This window comes from Zea mays, chromosome 5 (genome assembly GCF_902167145.1).
Source record: "Zea mays cultivar B73 chromosome 5, Zm-B73-REFERENCE-NAM-5.0, whole genome shotgun sequence".
NCBI lineage: Eukaryota > Viridiplantae > Streptophyta > Magnoliopsida > Poales > Poaceae > Zea > Zea mays.
Window position 1 is genome coordinate 13674080 of NC_050100.1, and position 18631 is coordinate 13692710.

At 47.6% G+C, this 18631-nt stretch overlaps 2 protein-coding genes across 2 annotated transcripts; one reads left to right on the forward strand and one right to left on the reverse strand.

Moving 5' to 3' along the window:
- The first annotated feature begins 3190 nt into the window (after positions 1-3190).
- Positions 3191-5330, forward strand: LOC100216662 (uncharacterized). The gene is made up of 2 exons (NM_001143073.1): positions 3191-3832; positions 4661-5330. Exons 1-2 carry the CDS (start codon positions 3537-3539, stop codon positions 4698-4700), a joined length of 336 nt encoding a protein of 111 aa, NP_001136545.1. The 5' UTR covers positions 3191-3536; the 3' UTR covers positions 4701-5330.
- Positions 5331-7792: 2462 nt separating this feature from the next.
- On the reverse strand, positions 7793-11405 carry LOC103628017 (uncharacterized protein At4g38062). Its single transcript, XM_020537898.1, has 2 exons — positions 11188-11405; positions 7793-11106 (listed from the first exon to the last, which is right to left on the reverse strand). The coding sequence occupies exons 1-2, from the start codon at positions 11390-11392 to the stop codon at positions 8006-8008; spliced, it is 3306 nt and encodes a 1101-aa protein (XP_020393487.1). The 5' UTR covers positions 11393-11405; the 3' UTR covers positions 7793-8005.
- Positions 11406-18631: the final 7226 nt, after the last annotated feature.

An 18631-nucleotide genomic window follows, 5' to 3' on the forward strand; every position in this document is an offset into this window, starting at 1 on the left:
GCCCGCGCGCGGCGGCGGCAAGGCGTCGCACCCTTGGAATAGTTTCTTTGGAAAGCGACCCACTGATCAATAGGAGTACAAGTTTACCTCGGCGAATAACCTCGGCGGGCCCTGCATGCCTTGGCTGGATCCACCGCGAAAACCTAGTCGCCTGCCCTCCTCCGCCACGGCCGGGACTTGTGAGAAACTCAGATGCCGTTAATCAACCGCCGCCAACGACGAGGAGACCCTTGCGAGCACGGCCATCATCCGTCCGCGACCGAGGCGCGCCCGCGCGCGGCGGCGGCGGCGGCGCGGCAAGGCGTCGCACCCTTGGAATAGTTTCTTCGGAAAGCGACCCACTGATCAATAGGAGTAAAAGTTTAACTCGGCGAATAACCTCGGCGGGCCCTGCATGCCTTGGCTGGATCCACCGCGAAAACCTAGCCGCCTGCTCTCCTCCGCCGCGGTCGGGACTTGTGAGAAACTCTGGTACGTAGTTTTTTTTAAGCCAGATATTTTTTTTTCATAAGCTGTAAATTCTAAATGTTTTAGTTGTGTTATTTCTGTATCTAAGGTCACATGTTAAAAAAAAGTTTTAGAATTTCAGAACTTAAGATATATCTAAATCTTTTAGAATTAGAGGGTATTTTTAGAGACACTAGAAACACCAACCGCCTCCAGAAAAAAAGTGATCAGGACTCAGGAGTATCTACTAATGCTCTCTATGATGGCGCGACTGATATATTGGCGTTTGAGTCATATAACTGGTTCTAATAAAGTTACCCCCTACTGATGTCCTTTGCATGGAAGTCACTTCTTTTGGCTAGCGGTGCTTGCTTATACCAGAGCTCCGAGAGCGTACCTCCCCGGCGCGTACGTACGCCGTGATCGAGCTCTCGATCGACACCGGCCGGACGGCCTGTCCATTGTCCAAGTCCGCACCGCAAGCATGCAGGCCGCAGCCGCCGCCCGCCAGCGCTCGCGTGGCTCCACTCATTGCAGCACGGCATCACACCGTTGGTTGTTAGTGGATCGGCCGTTGGCCATTGGTGGCCTGGCCTTGGCCCTTGGCAACGTACGCAAAGCTCTCCAGTCTCCACGGTCCAAGGGTCGGAGGTATAGATGGCCATTTGGCACTAACACGATGGGCCGGCCCAGGCACGGCACGAAAAAGCACGGTCCAGGCACGACCCGGTCCGGTTAGTATAGTGCCAGTGCCTGGCACGGCACGGCTATAGTGCCGTGCCTGGGCCACTATCTCGACCCGTAGTGCTGGCACGGGCACGACATGGTTACATTTTTTATTTTAAAAATAATAGTTTACATATATTAAGTATAAGAATTCAACATATAACACAATAAAACTACAGTTGCACTGGTTAGATGAATGTGTTTAAGCCTCTTGTGCACCAGGTTGTGAGTTCGAGCCCCCATTACTACATATTTTTTGCTAAATTCTACAATATACTCAGATGGACCATAGTGCCACCGGGCCGGCCCGGCACGACTAACAGACTCACGGGCCGTGCCTGGGCCGCGGCAACAGCACGCCGGCCCATCTGGGCACGGCACGGTTTGCTAGCCGGGCCTGGCGGGCCGTGCCGCCGTCGGGCCGTGCCGGATCGGGCCGTGCCGGCCCGTTTGGCCATCTATAGTCGGAGGGCGCGGGACCGGGCGGTCAAAAGATGGATCGATCGATCCGGTGGCCGGCCGCCCCAAACAAACATTCCCCCATCGTCGTCATGTCCCTGCTGCATGCGGCAGCGGGATACGCTGGCCATCTCAAAAGCCGGGAAAAGAAAAGGCCAAGGGCCCAAGGCCAAACCAGCCAGCGCGTCGGCTGGCCTGGCGCTGGCGGTCGATCAATTCCTGTCCGCCTCTGCCTAGCTACTGCCCCTCCCTCCTTACTCCTCAGTCCTCGACATCCATGATCCATCTATCCAGGCTCTCAGCCAGGGGATAGCGACGCGTCCCTGAGAACGCATACCTGGTGGTTTCCGAGAGTGTTTATTTACGGGTTGGTCTCGGTCTTGGACTGGACTGGAGTCTCAGCTCTCGGTGGCGAGCAGAGCAGAGCAGAGCTGCAGCAGCAGGGTCAGATAGCGACCGATCGCCGTCGTCCGGTTCGGGTTCCGGAACGGAGGAGGGCACTGCATGCAGGCCCAGGAGCCGGGGACGACGAATCCACCCAGCTTTGTCCATGGTGTCTCTCTCTCTCTCTCTCGATTCCGGCATCCGGGGCCAGGCCATTAACAAGGATATCCCATTCTTCCCCTCCCTAAGGGCGCGCGAAAAGGAAAAGAAGGCCAGCGAATCCACAACGCCGCCGGCCGCCGCTTGTGGAAGCCCGACTAAATGAGATGTTTTTAACAGACAAGAGCCAAATCAACCAGATGTTCTCTTGAATGAATATACTAGCTAAAAAAACACTAAATGTTGTTGTTTCCTAGGTGAGAAGTAATTAATTGGGGTCACGCACCCGTCCAATTGCGATCACTGGCAGGCGCGAGAGACGAACGGTGTTGTGTTGGTCTGTCTTGTCACCGCCGACTGTTTCTATCTAGTCTAGCTACGACTGTTGCTTTTCTCGCTTATCAGCCTACCTCGATCGTCGTTGGCGCCAGCAGAAGCGGCGTCATATGCAGCGAAATCATTGATGCCGATGCCGATGCCATCATGCATGCCGCCTGCAAGCTGCAAACCCTGCATGCTAATCAGTTTGCTTTGCTCTCAGGCATCTGCAGGCAGCGTAGATGAACCCCCTGCTGCTGGCTGCCGCAGACAAGATGGATCCATACGAATGAATACAACAGCTGCTACACTACTATTCCCTGGCAAACGCATTGCAGCCGCAGTACTGCTCCTTTGGAGCTTCCCTGTCTTGATCGGGTGTCGTCACTCGTTCCATACTTCCATGGGCTGCTAGCTGAACGCTAGCCGACGATCACGACTAGACCTGGTGGTGCTCCTGATCTGTACTGTACTTCTTTTTTGAGCGAACCAACAAAGCGGCGAGAAGCTCTCCAAAATAAAATAAAGCCGCTCTACGCGACAGCAACGTGTGCCCCTCGCCGCACATCTGCGTCCACCGCATAGCATCATCAGTCGGCATCATCATTGGATCGAACTCCAAAGCTAGCACAGGATGTACACATATATATATAAACATCGTGAGGGAGTTGGTTGCAGTAGTCTTGCTTGCAGGTAGCGAGGATCACACACACTGACACACACACACACACACTTCCTTCAGCGCGCGCACTACTACCTGTCAGTTAGTCAGTCAGTCACTCACTCGCTCGCTTCCTCAGTTCGTTCCTCTCGAGAACCATATCCCTTTTAATTCGCATATTCTCCCTGCGTCGAACAGCGCCTTTGCATGCGTCTCCGATCCCTTCCACACCGGCGCTAGCGCTACGGAGAGATAGCATCAGCTATTCAGCTGGCAGCAACAGAAGGGACGAGCGAGCTAATTAGCTTATACTAGAAGGTAGTGTGCGATCACTGATCAGTGACCCACCACCTGAACAGAAGACAGAAGCAGCAGAGCACCAATGGCCGGCAGGCTGCATGCCTGCTTGCTCATCTGCACGGTGCTCTCGTCAGCGGCCATAATGGCGAGCTGTACCAGGCCTGCAGCAGGGACTGTTGGCGGCGCTGCTCCTGTTGCCGCAACAACGCCGGCTACGTCGTCCGCTGGCAGTGGAGTTAGGCCGCCGGCCCCGCCGCCGCCGGCGACGCTTGCTACGACCGCTGGAACTAATAAGGCGCCTCCGGCGGTGCAGCAGCAGCAGTCCCCCCTAGACAGCAAGCGGAAGGTGCCCAACGGACCCGATCCTATTCATAACAGGTACCGCGACAGATCTCGTTTGATATACTATATAAATAGCTAGCTAGAGCTAGTTCCTGACTTGTATAGTGTAACTACGGCACATTGTTGCATGCACCTATATATGCTTCTAGTTACATTTGGCACTGCAGATTGAATTAAATTAAACCTCTGAACTGAGCTTGCACTTAAAGAATATGCATGTGTCATATAGCCATGCCGCTGCATATATATAGCGTCTTATATCGCAGCTAGCAAAATGAAGTCATGGCAGCCATGTATTGCATCCCATTATTCCCTTTCACCAGCTATAGCTTCATCTTGCAAAAACATTCCAAAGGTTTGTGTTTGCAAATTGCAAGATGAACCTCCTCTGGCGGGCTAGTTTGTCATCAGAAAACGACGACGTTTGGCTAGTGTATGCGGGGACCATAGAAATGGCGTGACAAAACGTAGTAGGAGTAGCAGCTCTTCTGAAAAGAAGAGCTTATAGCCTCTCTCTCTCTCTCTCTTTCTAATAAAAAATAGAGAGAGAGAAATAGAGAGATACGCCTCGATGTTTGCGCTCGCTGAGAACAGGCAAAATATATGCAACTGACAGAAACAGAGGCAAGTGATAGATACGGCATGCATGAAAGAAACAACAAATGATTGCACAACGAGTACAGATCGACCATGCAGTGTGTATATCTAGCTAGTACGTACTCCTACTTGGCAATCGCATGCATGCATGCATGCATATATGGGTCCCATCATCGAACACTGACCTCGCTAGCTCCGTTCGGTTCACCGCCGGTGTGCGCCCTTGCATTGCTAACCCATCATTCACTTTTGCGTCGTTGTTTTCAGGAGAGCCAGATGGGGGGAAGCACCGTCCAAGAGAGTGTAGCAGGGTGGCGACGACGCCGACGCAGCAGTGTACTCCTTCCTATACAGAAGGCTAAAGAGCGAGCGAGCGAGAGCGACCACGTTGATGCGTGGCGTGGAATAATGGAACGGAAGTTCCGTTTCCATATAGGTCCCGTCCCGCTCTTTTGCTAGCTGATGCATGCGCTGATGAGCTGCTATAGCCATGGACAACCATGCATGCATGGTGGTGGGTGGTGCTGCTGCTCATGACGACGACGATGGTCGATGACGTCTCGACGACGACGACGTTTGAGTGAAGACACTTATATAGTTATATACATGTACGCATGTATTAGAGAGGGGTGAGAGAAAGCAGCAGGATGCATGCACGGTACGGTGGCCTTCACTTTGGCGGCCAAAGCGGTCGGTCTGGATCTTCCGATATCGATCTCTACGACGAGCGAGGTCTTTGATGTTCTTCTCTTTCTCTTTTTCCTTTTTTTTTTATTCTTTGGGAGTGTTGACGGTGTTAAAAGGAGCACTCGAATAGAGAGAGTACGGAGGAAAGCTCACACGATGCTAGCTAGCTCGAACATTGATTGATGATGAAACGAAGTATAGTGTAGTATGAATTTAATTTGGCACAGGTTTTGATTTTGTTTAGCAGTTTAATTTTGGCTTTCCTTTGTTCCCGATGATCGTCACTTTAAACGGTTGAGTAGTAGCTTTGAAAGGGCTGAAAAAGGGGCAACGAATCACATCCGCATGACATGACCACATCACGTACGCATGCATGCAGAACAAATCACCAATCAAGTAAGGCTCCATCCATCCAGAGATCTGTAGCTAACTGATCATTGGGAAGCTGCTGGGGAAGAATACGAAGCATAGGGACGATTCTGGCAGAGGGTTCATGCATGTCGATCCAAAGCGCCGGTCGCCTTGGTTCTTGGGCATATAGTGGCCACTGCCCACTGGCTCCGGCTTCGGCGTCTTTAATTTTGTTCGACATCGGCATTGGCGTTACCTTGCTTTGTCCACTTTCGCATACAGATCGGCAGCATCTATCTCATGCATGTCTTTAAAGTTTAATCTAGCTAGTTTTGCTTTACCTTTTGCTGCCGGCCGCTGCTGCTATCGAGTAACGCATTTTGAGAATTCCGTGCTGATCGCGCGCGGTCTCTCGTCCCAAGGTAGGGTAACACGTATATTTGGATATGCTGATGAGGTGAGGAAGGAGAGGACTATGGTCGATCGAGAGTGCAGATATAGATGGCCATTTAGCATTAACACGATGGGCCAGCCTAGGCACGACACGGAAAAGCACGGTCCAGATACGACCCGGCCCGGTTAGTATAGTGCCAGTGTCTGGCACGGCACGGCTATAGTGCCGTGTCTGGGTCACTATCTCGACCCGTAGTGCTGGCACGGTCACGACACGGTTACATTTTTTATTTTAAAAATAATAGTTTACATATATTAAGTATAAGAATTCAACATATAACATAATAATAAAACTGCAACTGCACTGGTTAGATGGATACGTTTAAGCATCTTATTATGCACACTAGGTTATGAGTTCGAGCCCCCACAACTACACATTTTTTACTAAATTATAAAATATACTCAGATGAGTCATAGTGCCATCGGGCCGTGCCGGCCCGTTTGGCCATCTATAAGTGCAGACCATAGTAGACCACTTGGGCCCTAGGGCTAGCTAGCTAGTCTAGAAGCAAGGAATCACTACGAAGCAAGGATCCAATCCTAGAGATGACAATAGGATCTCGATTCCCAATTCTCTGCAGGAATTCTTCCACTAGGAGGACAAGCGAGTACTATTGATACTCTCATAGGGCCTAAACTCTCTTTTTACATATAACACCATCCAGAGTTCCAGACCATAAAGATCTATGCCAGACTGCCACCATAAACCACCTCACATAACCTCCGCCATCCACCTCAACCCAGTGGCCGACCTAGAAATTAATTTTATATATAGAATATCTCACAACATATTTTTCATGTCTAATTCTATCTAAAATTTTCATGTATAATCATATCTAATATATATATATATATAATTTTATATTAAATTCGATAAATAGACATAAAATTTAACATTCAACAATTAAGCATACATTAGAATATAAATAATTTGAACATGTTACAAACTGGAGTTGGCGCTTCATCATATGGAAGGCTACTAACATCGTAAATTGGAGGTGTCGATGCTGGTGATGGCCGTGTAGATGGTATAAGATTCACAACTTCTTCATTTACTCTATCTTCCTCTTTCTTGGGTTGGCGCTTGCGTGGCAACTAAAGATAACTAAGAAACAATAAACTTCTGTTTATTTTGTAGCATGACTACGGAAAGGAGAGGCAATACCCACCTGTTTTTCCATATTTCATTCGTTAAAAAAATTATAGTGAATAAACCATCAATACTACTACAATAAAAAATTAAATACATCCATATATTGTACCACAGATCAACCGTTGCATATTTACATCAAAACTAGCATTCAGGATTTTACAAATCGCAATGCAAACCTTAGAAACTGGAGACTAAAATCACAATCGTTGTTTTTGAGGCTGAATCACTCTTCACCAGTCACCATATCTTTATTCACCAAATCACTGTTTACAGTCAGAGAGGAATAGGAACCGACGAACTTGGTCCAGCGTTCCAGCCTCTACCTCGGGCACAGCCGCACATGCGCTTGGAGACTGGAGCTGGATTCACGGGCGCGATGGCCTGGCAGGCTGCAACTGACGTCTAGTGGCTGGGCCTGGGCCTGGGCCTGGGCGGGTCACCGGCTCGCTGCGCCGCGCGGTGGGTGTTACGTTGGCGGGCTGGCGGCGACGCGTGACAACAAGAGCACAAGGGCAGCTTCGTATATGCCATCACAAACTACCTTTTCCCTTCAACGCCATTGGTCTTAATTTTCCTCTCCTCGATGCCATTCTGTTACTTAGTTTTAATTCTTCTCTCCCTCATATGCCATCCCATTACTCTTGCGTTCATCTCCACCGGCCCGCACTCCGTCAGTGGTTAACCAGCTGCACGCGGCGGCGGCCGCGCACTCCACATTGGTTAGCAACGTCGCACTCAACAATGGGAAACTATTATGCTATTCAAATTGAATCCATAAAATAAGTATTGGATAACACAGCTGCTGTGTTTCAAATAACGTAACACAGATGTCAAGGAAAAGGCACAACCCCACAGATGGCATGTCAAGGATCCTTGGAAGAACTGAGTAACTGTTACACAAATGTCTGTACACGATCTGACCTATCTACCGAGTACCAAGGCTAGTAGTTTTATAATGGTAAAAAAGACTAGTAGTTTTGCTCCTTCAGGGGCGATCTTCTAACTGGGTCATGCCTTGGTTTCTTCCTAATCACAGGTGCAGAACTTCTATCGTTAGTTTTCTCTGAGGTAAGCCTATCATTGCATGGTTCCTCCTCATTAATTTTCTGCGAGATCCTTCTCAAATTTGACATCATACTTTCACCTCCATAAATTACCTCCCCAATGGTATCGGTTAGTCCAGTCAGCTCATTGACCAACTGATTCCTCTCTTGAAGTACAACAACAGACATATCAGCTGTCTTAGACTTCAGCTCTCGTACGTGTTCTTCTAATGTTTCATTTCTTTCCTCCAACAATTTCAGCTTGTTTGCAACTTCCAGATGCTGCTTTGCCTTTTCTGACATTTCAGAAGCAGTGCGAGCTTTGAGTTGTTCCATAAGATTCTTCAAATTTCTTGACTGATGCTTCTCTTGCAATAAACTCACCTGCAGGGAGTCAAGTTCTCTTTCGCACTCTGCAATGAGCATATCCTTGAAAACAGTATCATGCCCTTGGATGACGTTAAGTGAATTCAGAGTTTCTGCAAAACCATAAAGTTGATTCACCTCTAGCTCAACTTCTGCCACTTTTGTTGCTGCAGCCTCAAGAAGGTGCTCGATGTCAACCTGAACAGATTCAACAGTTTGTTGAATATCAGAAATTGCAATTTCTTTCTCTGCTATTAGTGTATACCGATCTGCTTTCTCTTGATTAAACATTTCCATGAGCTCCTGCTCCCTGCATGCAAATTTCTGCTCAAAGAATCTAATCCGTTCTTCCAGCTCCAGAAGTTTTTTGTCGGAGACCTCAACAATTTCATAGTACCTGTTCTTCACTTCATGAATAGACTTCTCATACTCCATCTTGATAAGACTTCCCAAATCAAGTTTCTGGACCATGTTTTCCTCTTCTAGCACAACGATGCGTTGCTGAAGCTTATCAACCATCATTCCTTTATCATTAATGATACCACATAACTCCTGCTTTTCTTTTGTATGACACTCATCAGCCTCCATTTTAGCAATGAGAACAACATCCAAATCTCTCTTCAGTACACAATTTTCATCAATACATATTTTGAGTTCAGTTTCCATATCAACCTTCACCTTCTCTAAATTGATCTTGAATTCGGTCAGCTCATTGTTCCTCTCAGAAAGGGTAAATTTTGCCTCATCGAGAGCACATATTAACTTCACCTTTTCTTGTCTAAGCAACTCCTCAGCTTTCACGTTGGCAACAAGAGCAGCGTCCAGATCTCTCTTCAGGATACGATTGTCATACATATAGCTCTCTGCTTCAGTTTGCATGTCATCTTTCAGTTTTTTCAAATGCTCAATTGCTTGCTTTTGATGATGGAGATTGATTTCTAACTGACTCAACTCACTCTTCCTGTCAGCAAGGGCACAATTTCTTTCGTCAAGAGCACTTAATGCCTCCCTCAATTTCTCCTGTAGGGTGTTTTCCTTCTTTGAAGCTTCAACTTTTCGGCGGTTAGCATCTCTTGATGTATTGTCCAACATCTCTTTGTATGCATCAAGCTGCATTTGCATCTTCTTTTGTTTTTGTTCCATATGTTCTAGCTCTTCAATTTTTGCATGCAATTTTGCTATAACCTTAGATTGTTGTTTCTGTTCAGCTTGAGACTGGACAATAATGCAAGATTGTTCTTCTAACTGTCTCTTGGCAAAACCAATTTCCTTTTCAATTTCTTGACAATGATGCTGCATATTCAGTTTAGCAGTATCAACAAATGAGCAGGACTCATGAAATTTTCCTAGTACAACAGTAAGAAATATCAAAGCTTCCCAACTCTCCACTGTTTGTAGCTCAAGGGACCTATAACTACCGCGTAACTCATTCTGCAGTTGCCCGATAAGAATATCTTTGGATTCTAAATCTGATATGCATTCAACCAAGTCATTCACAAGCTTTGTCATCTGTATTCTCCATTCTTCTTCCTTATCTCTTAGCTTCTTAGTGCAACTTCTATGTGTCTGCTCCAGGGCTCGGAACTTCTCCCATAAACTTTTCAATGACACAACAGCATATGTGCCACCAATCTGTGCCTCCTGATACTCCTTGAGACTTGAGCGCAAATCCTCATTTTCTTGTTCAAGATGTGCCTTACTGTATCCTATTTCCTTGAGCAATGTAACCTTCTCAGCCAGTGCTCTTCTCAAATATGCAATCCCCCCATCCGTCTTGGAGCTCAACGACTCCATCATTGATTTGGCCCCTTCATATTCAGAGACCACATAGCCATACATGAGGCGCAACTCAGACAACTCTGCTTCGACTCGCTTCCTGCAGCCTTCCTCATGGGCCAACGCCTGGCTGCACATATCCAACCTCGACGGGAAATCCTCCGTGACCCTGGTCTTGGAATCCAAATCATCCTCAAGAGTGCCAATTCGATCAACGGAAGTTGATCTATCTAAGCCCCACTCCTTCTTGACAGCCCTGAAGCCATCGTGGAGCTTATTGAGAGCCTCCTCGAGGTGCCTGAACTGCTCAGCCTTCCAGTTGAGCTTACCCTCGACGGTGGCCTTCTCCTCCTCCGGCTTCACCAGCATGTCGTCCCTCATCACCACCTCCCTCGGTGTCAACACCCTCTTCTCAGCCTCGCTTCCCCTCCAGTCCTTCTCTGACAGGAGCCCCCTAAGCCGCGCGATCTCGTTGTCACACGCACGAAGGGCAGCCTCGTGCTCCACGCGCCTCCCCTCAGCGTCCTCGAGCGCCGTGAGGAGGCCCCTCTTGTCGCCCTCGAGGCCCTCGATCTTCTCCCGGAGCGTGCCCTTGAGCGCCTCGTGCGCCGCGTAGAGGTGCCTCAGCGCCTGCCCATTCTTGGCCAGCCTGGACTCCAGCACCCCGCACCGATCCCCGGTGGCGGCGGCCTCCTCCGAGCTGGCCGCGGCCTCCACCGCATTCCGCTCCGCCTCCGCCCGGGCATCCCGCAGCCACGCGGCCTGGTCCGCGCCGGCGCGCTTGAGACCATCGGCGAGGTCGGAGTTGGCGCGGAGCTGGGCGGTGAGCGCCTCCACCTTGGCCCGGAGGTCGTCCAGCTCCTTGCCCATCTCTTCAATTTCCGCTGACAAAAAATCACAGCAAAATGTCAAGCCAAAACCCAAACAACTAACAAAATCGCGCTGCAGAGGCGGGCTGCGAGCACCTTTCTGGGAGGAGCAGGTCGGGAAGAATGAACGTGACATGGGGGTCAGGAGCTCGGCATGGACGGAGCGAGCAAGCGCGGCGCCGATCCAAGGGTCGGTTCGGGGACTGGCGCGGTGGGAATGGGGATAGCGAAACCCTAGCGTGGAGACGTTGAGTGGAGCGGAACGAGATGGATTTGAAATTTGGTGCCAATTATTTGGCATGAGATTTTTTGCTATCATGGAAAGCCGTAGAATAGGTTTCGCCAAAATTAAAACATTACCGTAGGATTTCGGTAGAATAGAAATAAGACATGCAATCCACATTTTGCTTATTGAGGTGCTTAATCTTTGTAAGCAATGTCATCGAGGCGCTGTCGATGTCCCATGCCCTGTTCGGAAAGATTAAAGGCACGTATAACCCTATTTAATATGGCTGCAGATTAGGTACAAACTGCACGTCTCGTGCAAACCTGTGCAAACCACGACATCGGCCAATGGACCTATATCTAACGTGTATAACCATCTCTATTGTACTTTTACAATGAGTCTCCCCATCTATTATCCAAACTGCAATCCAACCCTTGATTGGCAGCACTATACCTAGCAACTAATTGTCATGCAATAAATCTTGGCGCCGCCAGACAGAATTGTGCCCAGCCTGACGAACATAATCATGGCCACGCCGCCGAACGTCGCCATGGTTGTGATGCCCTCCCTCATCGAGCATATGCCAGGCTCCCTGATCGCAAACATCCCGGACTACATGATCGTAAAGCCCCCGTTTTCTTTGATCTCGAGTGCACCTTCCTCGTCGAGCACGAGTGTGATGCCCTCCATCGTCGAGCAGACGTCGGGCTCCTTGCCCACAACGACGCTAGCCTCCCTGAGCACGACGACACCGACTTCCATAGCACCTGATGCTTCGACTTGCCTAATTGCGACCACGCCAGCCTCCGTTGTCATGCACGCGTCGGGCAGTTTGGAGTGCTCAGACCCAACAACCGGTCCAGATTATGGCGTATCCACACCAACAAAATCATCTTCCAACATTATTGTGAGTATGTAACATTGATTACTTTTTGTCATTTGCTCCTGAACTCATGTGTTGATTAGTCTTAAGATTGAATTTTAACCTTGCAGTGTTCCTCGTTTATTCCTGATGTTGATCCAAGTTTGAAGCCCATGGTAGGGATGGCATTTGACAACATCGCAGATGTGGAGAAATTTTACAAAGGTTATGCACATGATGGTGGGTTCTCAGTTCGTATTGGACAACATAAGAAGGTTAATGATGAAATTAAAGGCAAATATTTTTATTGTGCAAGAGAAGGGTATAGAGTACAGAAGCGCAAAAAAGATATTGATCAATCTGGAAAAAAGAGAAAGAAGAGACATAACGTGATGGAAACAAGGTGTGGGTGTGCGGCACACATCTATGTGAACCTTGGTACCGACAAGAAGTACACGATTTCTTCAATGGTTGAGCAGCATAATCATGGTCTTGTATCGCCGCTCCACCGACATTTTCTTCGATCCAACCGTCATGTTACAGAGAGGGCGAAGAGTACTTTGTACAATTGCCATAAAGCTAGTATTGGCACATCCCTTGCATTCAGATTGATGCATGTTAGTGATGGGGGATTTCAAAATGTTGGGTGTACACTGAGTGATCTCAAAAACTATTACCGTGACCTAAGGACAAAAATCAAGGATGCAGATGCCCAGATATTTGTGTCTCAGCTCAAGAGGAAGAAGGAAGTCAATTCTGCATTTTTTTATGACTTTGAAGTGGATGATCATGGAAGACTAATGCGAGTGTTTTGGGTTGATGCCATAAGTAGGAAAAATTATAGTATTTTTGGTGATGTGGTTTCTCTTGATGCAACATATTCTACTAACCAATATAACAGAAGTTTGTGCCGTTCACTGGAGTGAACCACCACTTGCAAAGTATTTTCCTTGGAGCGGCATTCATGGCTGATGAAAAGATCGAGTCATATGTATGGTTGTTCAAGATCTTTCTTAAAGCCATGGGTGGAGCAGCACCTCATTTAATCGTAATGAATGCGCAAGCATGAAGGCTGCTATCGATATGATTTTGCCAAACACCACCCATAGGCTATGTATGTGGCATATCATGGAGAAGGTACCTGAGAGGGTCAGTCCATCTCTAAGGGAGAATCAAGAGTTTTGGGACGCACTAAAATCATGTGTATGGGGCTTTGAAACTATAGAAGAATTTGAGACACAATGGCATTGTTTTGTCACTAAATTTCAGGTCATGGGTAATGAATGGTTCTCCACTAGGTTTCTCATTCGTGAATTGTGGATCCTAGTATACTTGATGGACATACCTCTCTCAGGCATCCTTAGGACTACATCACGCTCAGAAAGTGCAAATTCCTTTTTCAATCGTTTCATTCATCGAAAATTATCGTTCGTTGAGTTCTGGCTAAGGTTTGACACAACTTTGGAGTGCCAACGTGAAGAGGAGTTGAAACAGGACCACAAAAGCTTACACGGTATTTCTAAATTGATCACACCATGGCCATGGAGAAGCAGTGTAGTATGACATATACACATGAAATTTTTACTAAATTTTAGGAACAAATAATAGCCTCCAGAGATCATTGTTTTATTCAAGGTATAACAGATGGTGAGGAGTACAAAGTTTTTACCATTAGTAGCCTATCTGGAAAGGAACGGTTGGTTCATTTCAACAAGTTAAGTTTGATTGGCAGGTGCTCATGTAAATTATTTGAGTCTCACGGCATCCTGTGCTGTCACATCATACAAGTTCTTAGAGCAGAGAGACAAATTGAATTACCAGACTATTATATTATGACAAGATGGCAGAAACGGTGTAAAAGGTTTGTCTTCTATATTCCACTATGCAATTGGGACACGTAAGTTTCAAGTGATGTTTAAATCTTTTCTTCATGTAGGGCTATTTTCTTTGATGATGAAGGTAACATACTAGAAAACGTACCTTCAAATCCCAATGAAGTGGCAACACGAAAAAAATTCAGAAGCGCGCAACATGTTTGAAGATCTTATCCAAATGGCAAAGCAATCCAATGAAGGAATGGACATTTTAACTTCCAGTTTGTTAAATCTGCAAGCAGCTATCAGAGTCATGGTTCCTTCTGTTATCAGTACCAAACATGATGAAATTGAGTCTTTCATTGGTACAAAGATTCCAAATGAAGTAGTCATACACCCACCTAATGATGTGAAGTCAAAGGGGAGATGCAAAAGAATTAAAAAAAAGCAAGGAGACAAAGTCTGCAGGCAAGGGAAAAGCCACTCGTACATGCAACAGTTGTAAGCAAATAGGGCACCATGATGCACGCACGTGCCCTAATAAATCAGTCCCTTAATATTGCTTTGTGTCGTACTGTCTTGTTTTATTTGAGTATGTAGTGCATTTACAACAATGCTAATGAGAACAATGCAAACTTTACTTTCATTCCAGATTTGTTTTCTTTACAATCCACAATAGTGCTACAATATCTAATCCTATCTAATTCGATGCGGCGCCCAGCCGGAAGCGGCGACGGAGTGGGCGAGGCTAAGTCGGAGGTGGCCAGGACAGGGCCAGGGCGGTGCATGGTCAGAGTCAGACGACGCCACTGGATCTTTACTTTTATTATGTCCGTCAGGCTGGGCATAATTCTGTCTGGCGGCGCCAAGATTTATTGCATGACAATTGGTTGCTAGGTATAGTGCTACCAATCAAGGGTTGGATTGCAGTTTGGATAATAGATGGGGGGACTCATTTGTAAAAGTACAGCAGGGATGGTTATACATGTTAGATATAGATCCAGTGGCTGACGTCGTGGTTTGCACAGGTTTGCACGAGACGTGTAGTTTGCACCTGATCTGCAGCCATTTAATATAAGGTCTCTTAAGAAAGTAAAAAACATATAAGTGATTAGTTACTCGCGAAGAGCATGTCTCTTAGCTACATTGATGATCTAAAGTATTAAAGTTATACCATGCAATATTTTAGTCGTCTCTTATTCTCGAAAACCTCCAAGTGTGTACTGTGTACATGCCCTCGTGGCTGGGAATTGGGCCGGGCCGGCCCGACCCGGCCCAAGTCCATCGTGTTTCGTGCCAAACGGGTTTAGGACAGGAAAGCCCAATAAACTTTTGGGTCGTGGCGTGCTAGCCCGAAATGTAAAAACAGTGGTCCAGCACGGCCCAAGCCCGGCCCGTATATTTGACCACATAAAATCAAAATATTACAATCATATAAAGTTCATAACTTAGTAAATTAAAGATATTAAACAATTCTAGCATCATTTGACCATAAAAACTTCAAATATATCAACAATATAAAGTTGATATCTTACTAAATTAAAGAAATTAAATAGATTGGACTTAATTGGGTCATGCCGGCCCAAGCCCGACCCATCTATACGGGCCGTGCCGGGGGCCCGACGGGCCAGAATTTGAGGCCCGGCTCAGGCCCGCTTTCGGACCGTGCTAGCATGGTCCATATTATTTCGTGCCGGACCGTGCTTTAGGCTCCTATTTTCGGGTCGTGCTCGTGCTGGTCCGAAAAGCCTGGCCCATATTCCCGGCACTACACCGAGCCGGCTGTGGTGGCCGCGGTGGCGTACGTGGAGCTTAGGTCATCACGACGCCTCGGTATTGCGCGGCCCACCGCACGCTGCTCGAGTTCGTCGTGGATGTGCTCCCGTCGTCCGCCGACGCGCCCGGTGTCCCGGTGTCGTTCCTCTGCTGCCACCTCCTCCACGCCATCGTCGCCATCGGGGCGTCCGCCAAGATGTGCCACGACCTCGAGCTTTGCATCGCCGCCTGTTAGCCTCTCTACGCACGGATCAGAAGAAGAGAGAGAGCAGGAGGCGTGGAGAAGAATAAGGTAGACGACAGGTGCGCGCAGCTGTCGGTTTCCTTGCTGCTTGCATTGTTGCCAACGTCGTGCTCTGGGAAGCCAAGCTGACACCGTCGTGCTCGGCAAAACCACCACCCAGGACCTACTCGTTGTTGCGCTAGACGCCACCAGGGAGCACGTCAGGAACACCGACATCATGTGTCGCGTCGTCGCGCGCGTTCTTCGACGAGTGGCAGGCGGCAACGACGCCGAAGGGCGAGCGAGTAGAGGAGGCGCGAGCGTCCCTGTCCAGGACGGCGGTGGCCACCGCGATGGAGCTCGGTGCCGCCAGGGCCACGCGCTAGGGAAGGTCGCCAAGACGGTGGACGGGGTGGTGGAAGAGATCGCGACGGAGTAGGCATGGGCAGCGCGGTGCCCAAGAATGTGCGCTCATCGCACAACTGCCGCCTGTACCGCGCTGTCCATATCATCTCCACGTTCATCGGCGGCGTCGCTGGTCCTATCTTCCACCTCGTGTAGATGGCTCAACACCTTCTTGTTGACCACGATGAGCTTCCCCGTGAGCGCCTAGGGATAGCGGTGGCTTCGCCGGTGCTGTTGACGTGGGCGCAACGAATGGACCAATAATGGCTCCCCCACGTGACGGGGACGAAGAGAACGCGTTAGCCTAACGTGGTCGCGACGTCACTCAAGACGTTTGTTAATGGCGAGCATCTGACGAGATTAATAGCCACCTATGTCTGTCAATGACGATGGAAGGAGAGAACTTTTTATTCGAGCAAAGAGAGCGTCAGTTTCGTTTCTACTCTCCCTAGATTATAGATGGTCAAACGGGTGGCACGGCCTGACCCGGCACGAGCCCGACTTGGGCACGGCACGACAGGCCCGTTTACATAATCGGGCCGTGCCGTGCCGCCCGACGTGCCCAGCCTCAGGCCCAAGCACGACACGGGAGATTGTTAACCGTGCCGTGCCGGCCCGACAGCCCGAAGCACGTTAGGGCTCGTGCCGGCCCGAGAGCCCGTAAAACTCAGTACAGAAAAGCAGGAACATCTAATACATATATTTCTCATCAGATCAGAGTTAATAACATATTAATACAACAAAATCTAACACAATCACAACACATAACACATTATTTAGTTTGAGCTGGTGCAATGGCTGCCTCGTTAAAAACCTATCTAGGTAAAACTCACACCTCGTGAGAAACCCTAGATAGGAAAAGAGTACAGCCCAGCTCAATAATTTCATTATTTCATCACATAGTTCATCACAGAATTAAGTTACATGTCCAGAACCCACATTACATGTCCAGAATACCAGAACATACTAATCAAAGAATAAATCTCTGAAGGACTCTTCAAGGATCTTATCTTCGGTTGTGTGCTGCATTCTTGCATCTGCTGCTTCCCAATCCTTTAGCAAGGAAAGCATCTCCACCATTCCAGAGCCAAGTCGACGACGCCGCTCCTCAATGAGCCTACCTGCAAGACTAAATGCTGATTCTGAACTCACAGTAGAGACAGGAACTGAAATGATATCTTTAGCTAGGATTGAAAGTACTGGATAAGTAAGTTTGTGATCATGCCACCAATCTAGGAGATTGAATTCATCATCAAACTTCTGAACAATGTCACTATCTAGATAAGCAGCTAGTTCAGAACCAGAAATACCAGGAGTGCTTGCTGCATGAAGCAAAGCACTAGCAGATGTCCTTCTTGACAGTTCAGGAACCATCCCAGAACTGCTACTGGCACCAAAGGCACCCAGACCAGCACCCAATGCCATTGAAGAACTGCTACCAATGCCATCTGCACCAAACACCAAATCCCAAGCATATTTGCTCTTACCTTCACCAGGGGTAGCATTTGAAGTCCTCTGCAACCTAACAGAACCAAATTTGTCATCATATTTATTAAATAAATCAGATAAATCAGCCCTCACAGAAGTTAGATATCCAGAGTAATCAGAATGAGTCAGCTGAGACATGAGTGCAAGCACATTGTTGAAACCTCTCATTTTAGCTCTAGGGTCCAGTATAAATGCAAATGCATATAGCAAAGGAATTGTACCCCAATATTTTAAGAATTTGTCTTTCATTGGGACAACTATATGTCTAAGCAAATTATCATTCTCATACATGTTCATGTGCTTATTAATATGAAGAATGTGGTGCAACATTAAAGGTGATGTAGGATAGTACACACCAAACATCACAACAGTAGAATCATAAAACCTTTCAAGGAACTCTAATATTTTTTCAGCAACATACCAATGTGCTTCACTTAAAAGTGTAGTACCCTCTTCTCTAGGGTGATAGTGGGTCTGTATAAACACAGAGAATGTGCTCTTGTAAGGTATAAGATGTTTGAGCATAAGGTAGGTAGAGTTCCATCTCACTTCCATATCTAAACCAAACTTACGAGGTCTTACTCCCATAGCAACACAAAAACTTTTGTATGCAGCAATCCTTTGGTTTGATGAGTTCAAAAAAGAGATGGCAGTTCTAAAATCTTCAAGATAAGGTTTCAGTTCCACAAATGTGGCATGCACAGCAAGGTTAATGATATGGCATGCACATCGTTGATGCAATAATA